The 6487-nt window shown below is 55.0% G+C and overlaps 1 protein-coding gene across 5 annotated transcripts; it reads left to right on the forward strand.

Moving 5' to 3' along the window:
- The first annotated feature begins 37 nt into the window (after positions 1-37).
- TMEM187 (transmembrane protein 187) lies at positions 38-4844 on the forward strand. 5 transcript variants are annotated; one of them, XM_025049227.1, is made up of 3 exons: positions 38-220; positions 3135-3324; positions 3478-4844. In XM_025049227.1, exon 3 carries the CDS (start codon positions 3725-3727, stop codon positions 4523-4525), a length of 801 nt encoding a protein of 266 aa, XP_024904995.1. In that variant the 5' UTR covers positions 38-220; positions 3135-3324; positions 3478-3724; the 3' UTR covers positions 4526-4844. The 5 variants fall into 5 exon arrangements, with proteins under 5 accessions (XP_024904995.1, XP_024904996.1, XP_024904998.1 ...); XM_025049228.1 differs by having other exon boundaries at positions 3138-3324; XM_025049230.1 differs by having other exon boundaries at positions 3163-3324.
- The last annotated feature ends 1643 nt before the right edge of the window (positions 4845-6487 follow it).

Genomic DNA, 6487 nt, shown 5'->3' on the forward strand with positions numbered 1-6487 from the left:
GAGAAGTCTGTGTCGGCCCGCGTCACCTCGCGTCACCCCGCCCCGCCTGCTTCCCAGAGCCCTGGGCTCCGCCCCGCGCGCAGGCGCACGATCGCTTTTCGGGTCCGCCCTTTTTTGAGATTTGAATTTTCCCCAGCAAAGCGAGAGAGGCAAAATACCCGGATGATGATCGCTGGCCTTTTGGCGCCAATACCGTGAGCTCTCACAACAATCTTGAGAGGTGGGTATGGACGTCGTCCCGGCTTCCAAATCTTGCAAGAGGCCGCCCGGGCGCTGTGCGCTGTCACCCACACTGCCAGACGCGGGCTGTAGTGCAGGGGTCCTGCACTGGTGTCTGGGAGCTTGAAGCGACAACATGATTTTTTTTCACTTTCTCTCATCTTTATTTCGTCTTTATTTTCACCAACTTCTAGCCGAAATTTGGCCTTTCCCGCAATTCCGAATGTAGGTAGAGCACAGAGCGTTAGGCAGCTGACTTCGTGCCCAATGAAAATGGCAGATCATTTCAGATGGTATAGCTTTTGTTGTAGATATCCTGAAATTAACTAAATGACAGGACCTACTGGCAGGCAGAATAACTACTTTGAAATTACTGTAGTTATTCAATCTGCCCGTAGGTCCTGGAATTTAACCTATTAAGAAGCACCTATAGTACCATATCGCACATTTTCGAACATATTATATTAGCATTCTTTTGACGTTATGTCGTAATCCTGTTTTACTTTATGCATTTGGAAGCATTTGTTTGAGAAAGGCCAAAGGGGCCTCACCTGTTTGCTCATGCTACCAACTGTGCTAAGTGACCTTGGCCATGCAACTCCACATTTATGACACCCTGAGCCCCTGCCCTGTAAAATAAGAAAGCTGAGCTGCTGGTTTCCCGGGGCCTTGCACACTCACGGCTTCTCTCCCCAGAGTTGAGGAATCATTGTGGTTGCTCCAGGCTCCTTGGGCATCCAGGTGATCTAGATGGACCTCACTTACTGGGGGTGTTCCACATCGCAGCCCTTGGGCTGACTTGACGTCCCTGAGGGTGGTTAGGGAGAAGCAGTTGTCAAATGCTACAGGCCAAAGAAGCCACCACTGTGACAGGTGACTGTGGCTATAGCTTAAATGCTTACCGCCCAGGAGGCAGAAGAATCTAAGGAATATGTGTTAACCCCTTAGCCTCTGCTTTGCAGGATGTCCCCCCAGAGACCCCAGAACAGCCAGCCGATGCTGCGGAGCCTTCGGCCTTTGTGTGCCAGGCGCTGGGGGAAATCTGTGAACTTGGAGTGTCCCGTAGCAAGGGTCATGGCAGTTCAGGGGTACAGAGGAGCCAGGCCAGAAAGCACCCTGCAGTGGTCTTCCTGGAGAACTTGGGAAATTGGTTTGATTACATTGTTGCTTTCAGCTTGCACAAGGGCCCAAGTGGACTCTCCCCAGCTTCCGGAGGGGAGTCACTTTCTGTGTCCTTCCTGGATCTCCTTCCCTATCAAGTTGACAGTGTTTGACTCCTGTCCCCCACTCTCCTCCATGCTTGCTGGCAGACAAGAGGGTCAGGCTAGAGCGAGCATAATGGGGTCCTGAAGGCCTGGCACTTCACCCCAGGGAGCTGGGGCCCCAGATGGGTGCAGAGAGGGACCTGGAGACCAGGTGGGGCCTCAGCTCTCCTCCCAGCCGAAGTCGGGAGTTGAACAGGGAAGCGCCTGAGAGGAAATGACAGCTGAGTTGGGGTTGTGAGCAGGCCATGTGCGGGAAGGAACAAGGACCACAGTCACGTTCTAGCTGGAGGGCAGACTGGGCCTAAGAAGCTCGCAGGGCTATATGGGATTGGCACTCCGATGTCTGGCCAAGAGTGTGTGGAGTGGAGAGCCAGCCACTGAGGTGTTGAGCAGGGGCTGACACGATCCGATCCAGTGACACTCGAGGAAGATGCTGGGGACTGCTGTGTGCAGACCACTCTAGTGGCTGCCAGCCCGGGAGTAGGAACCCTTGGGCAGGGGCTGCCTGGAGGCTCCTTAGCCGAAGGCGGGGCGGGCGGGGAGGTGTGGGATAGTGCCACATCCCGCTGAGGTGGAGGCTCGTGGTCAGTGAGGAGATGCAGAGCCAGGGTGAGGGCTTCCGTTCACCTGGGCCAACGCCAGACCTTGTGGTCCTCCACAGAACAGACCCCCGAGGCAGGACAGACAGGAGCAAGAAAGCTCAGCGTGAGGCCCAGCAGTTCCCTCCCCGGAGGAGGCAGGTGGGCCCCTAGGGCCCGGCTGAGCAGTGAAGTGGCAAATAGGACCAATGAGAGAGAAAGGAAAGAGCGCAATGGTGTTGGCTTGGTGCTTGGGTTGAATTGAATCAAAATGGAGCAGCTCTTCCCTGAGCCCCAGAGGGAGAGCGAAGGATCAGCCCCGACCTGCCCTCCCAGGGCCTAAACTACAGGAGGGGAATAGACATTGTGCCTCAGGAATAAATGGGGCCAAGTGGTCTTCGTATATAAGAACTCATTTAATATACACTACGCCTCCGCAGGGAGGTACTGGTAGCACCCCCATTCCACAGGTATGCAAACTGAGGCCCAGAACGGTTACGGCCCAAGGTCGCACCGTAGGTAGAGCCGAGGCTTGAACACAGACAGCTCCTCCCTTCCCCAGGCCTGCCTGCCGTCTTGGCTTCGAGTCATTTTCAGAGCACTGAACCTCTCCTTTCTTTGACATGAATACGTTTCTAGGCTAGTAGGCCAACTCACAGCACAGCCGGCCCCAAAGCAGTTGATAGTCAATGATAAGTCTCCATTGCTTTTAAATCGTCTGTTTCCGTGACTGCAGGAAATGGAAGGTTTCATTGTGAGCCAAGGCAAGAAGGTGATTTGGGGATGGCATGGCGCTTTAGGGGAGGGCAGGAGGGCGGGCCAGGGCCTCACACCAGAGAAGAAGAGGGAAGATGCTCATCTCTCTCCTCCCCCTCCGCCTCTTCCCCCTCCTCCTCCTCTCCGTCCTCCGGCACCACCATACCATCTCATGCCTTTGGGTTTGAGAACTCAGACCACAGCTAATGGTCTCTAGTTCAACTGGGTATTTGGTTAAAAGGGCTTTGGGGCTAGCCTGGAAAGCTGCACATTTATGACGCCACTGAGGTAGGAAAGCCTGTTCTGAGTTTCACAGCAGACCCAGGAAAGGCTGGATTCCCTAGATGCGGTGGCCCCAAGGGAACTGGGACAAGGAGCAGGACTTTCATAGTCCGCAGATGAAAGAACGGAACGGCATCAGCGCCAGGAGAGAGAGGCGCGAAACGCCTCGGCGAGAAAGGATCCTGCGGGCGTCTAGAGGCCACGTGTACGAAGGTGAACGTGCCGTGGGTATCGCTTCACTTTTCTTTCGGGTTTTGTTTTGTTGTTTTTTTTTCTGATGGAAACTGTTGGTGGATCCTGAGGCCGAGAGTCGGGAAGATGGAGGCTCTTTTTTGGATGGTTTTCTTTCTAACCACACTCTTTTTCTAACCACAAAGGAAAAAGGCAGAACGGTCCTCCACTCGTGCCAGCCAATCAGCAGGACCCCCGCCTTCCTCTGGCCTGCCACCGCCACTCCGAGGCAAGGTCGCAGCGTCTGCGTCGGAAATCACGGGGACTCCTTCCTGCTGGCTCAGCTGGGAGGCTGAGGTCTGTTTTGCAAAAGCTGTTTATCTGAATGCTGAATAAGTGTGGAGACTGCCATTCTTTTAAGCTCTCCGCCCCGGGTTACAATCGGGGTTCCAGATGAAGCCCGAGTCGGGGTGGGCCCTCTGCCACGTGGCTGTGGCCAGCTGCCTCTGTGTGGCCACTGTCTCCACGGGCGTTTTTGAAGGCGTCTTCGTCCAAGTGGGCTACGAACACTATGCAGAAGCCCCGGTAGCCAGCCTCCCCGCCTTCCTAGCCATGCCCTTCAACTCACTCATTAACTTGGCCTACGTGCTCCTGGGAGTGTACTGGCTACAGAGAAATGCCAGCACCCCACAGCGCCCCGAAGCGGTGCGGCGGGCTCGTTACCTGAAGGACGTCTTCGCCGGCATGGCCCTGGTCTACGGCCCAGTGCAGTGGCTGCGGATCGGGACGCAGGCGCACCGCGCCGCCGTGCTGGACCAGTGGCTCACCTTGCCCATCTTTGCGTGGCCGGTGGCGTGGTTCCTCTACCTAGACAGGGGCTGGAAGCCCTGCTTGTTGCTCACCGTCGAGTGCCTCTCGCTGTGCAGTTACGGCCTTGCCCTGCTGCACCCCTGTGGGTTTGAGGTTGCGCTGGGCGCGCATATCGCCACTGTGGTGGGCCAGGCCCTGCGTGCCCAAGGGCGCTACGGCAGCGCCTGCTCAGGCGTGTACTTGGCTGTGGGTGTGCTCTCCTGCCTGGGCTTTGTGGTCCTCAAGCTGTGTGACCATCAGCTGGCACAGTGGCATCTCTTCCAGCGGCTCACGGGCCACTTCTGGTCCAAAGTCTGTGACGTGCTCCAGTTCCACTGTGCTTTCTTATTTCTGACAAATTTAAACACTCGCCAGAGCCTCCCTCCCGAGGGGAAGATGCGTTAACGTGTGGAAAGAAGCTACTTACAGCACGCGTCCAAATGGACAACAATCAGATGACATTTTGTCGTTAGTGTTACCTTTCCTGGGTGTGGTCACATATGATGATTACACGGAACACTGTCCCTTCTTTCAAAGTTACGGGCTTCAATACTTAGGGGTGAAATGTTATACCCTCTGCAACCTACTTTCGAATAGATAAAGCAAATATCTAGGGGTGGCGGATGTGGGGGTTTGTTATACTCTTCCTGTAACTCTTCCGTTGTTTGAAAATTTTTAAATAAAATGTCGGGGGGAAGCGACCCCAAGAAATTCATGACGCTCACAGTCGGAGAGAGAATGGTTGAATGCAATAGCTTTAGGATATCGCTTACAAGGGTGGGCCGGTGATGGCTGGATAGGGTAGCTTCTGGACAATGCGCCAGGCCAGGCAGCGGGGTTACCAGTGACTGTCCCCAGAGGTGAGGGTTCAGGGATAGTGAGTCACATGTCCATCAGACGGATGTGGAAATCAGAAGGCCAGAGCATGAACTCATCGTAGCATCTTGACTGCCAAACTGACGGCAGGTCACATGGAAGACACGTCACCTCGTATCCTTTGTGGAACAAGGCAGGGTGGATCTAGATGAAGAAACACACTCAAATGTCAAAAGTTGAATTCTCAACAGAATGTTGCTCGGTAAGTCTAGTCTAAGAGCTAGGGTGTGTCTTACGTGTCCTTAGAGGCTAGGATTACTGAAGTGTCACATGTCTGTGGCCACTGGAGAGACCTGCACCGTGGTCTCAGCAATCCGCACATCCCTGTCACCCCAGGTCCTTAGGAACCATGATCTCCCGATGGCAGCTCAAGGCTGTCCCCGGAGTTGGAATGTTTAAGCCCCTCTGTGTGCTTCTCGTGCGATGACAGTGAGTCGGCGAGCGGGGGGCGAAGCTGGGGCTGAAGAGACGCTGAGGATTCTGCCTTTGGGCTGTTCTCCGCAGACCCCTAGAGACTGTCCCCCTGCGCATACTTTCTCCCCACTTGTTAATGTGTTTTTTCAATGTCTGTTTCATTCTCTGTCACCTGGAAAGCCCTTGGTCTGTAAAAACAAAGGTGAAGGCAGAGAGAGGACACTCTGTCCCTGTCAAATGGCATCTCAGGACTGGACTTCCATATGCATCTGCTCAGTGCTCCCCAGAGCCCCTTGGGTTGGCGGACCGTTGCTATGACTACCAAGATACTTTTGAAACTGCGTACCCGAGCCAGATATTCTGTCCCAGCTGGGCACATGTGAAATGAGCGGCTGGTCTCAACCAAGCCGTCACCTGAAGAACCCAGCAGGTGAGGGCCTATGAGCATTGCCTCTGCCTGGGCACCGGCCGGCCAGCCTCCACCCCTCCCCCAAGCCCTGGGCAAATGGCGGGGCCTGCCCAGGACTTGGGGCCCCGAGGCAGGGCATGCTGGCAGGTGAAGAGCAGGGGTGGCATTTGCTCGGGGAAGCAGCTTTGTTACATGACAGTTGTCTCGAAGGCTCTATATGCCGTAGAAGAGGAAAAAGGCCATGGGTGTCCCCAGAAAGGCCGCCCGGACCTCAAAGGGGCCAGAGGGAAGGAGAGGGGAAGGAGCGCTTCCCTGGGGGTCTCAGTTAGAGGTGGGGTGGCAGGGTGGAAGAATCGGGGGTGGGGGGCAGGCTCTTCACCTCCTGTCCGGGTGATTTCTGCCCCTTTTGCTACTTCTCTCAGTAGCTATTTCCCTGATGGGCCCCACTGAGGATTGTTGGGGCTTGGCATGGCCTTGCTCATTCCACACCTTTGAGCCACAAGAACCGATAACTTATTTTATTTCCACCTATAGTTACTTAACAAATAACCCTGAGAACCTTCTGGTTTTCACTTCGCTCCTGTGTCAGGCTGGGTCCCCACAGGATACAGGTGGCACGGTCAGATTACGGTGATTCGGGACGCTTTCGTGGAGGACTAGAGCACCAT

Source organism: Pteropus alecto, unplaced genomic scaffold (genome assembly GCF_000325575.1).
Source record: "Pteropus alecto unplaced genomic scaffold, ASM32557v1 scaffold396, whole genome shotgun sequence".
In the NCBI taxonomy this organism is placed as follows: domain Eukaryota; kingdom Metazoa; phylum Chordata; class Mammalia; order Chiroptera; family Pteropodidae; genus Pteropus; species Pteropus alecto.

Excerpts from the sequence above, each read along its gene's own strand:
- TMEM187 (XM_025049227.1), top strand. The coding sequence starts at position 3,725 with ATGAAGCCCGAGTCGGGGTGGGCCCTCTGCCACGTGGCTGTGGCCAGC.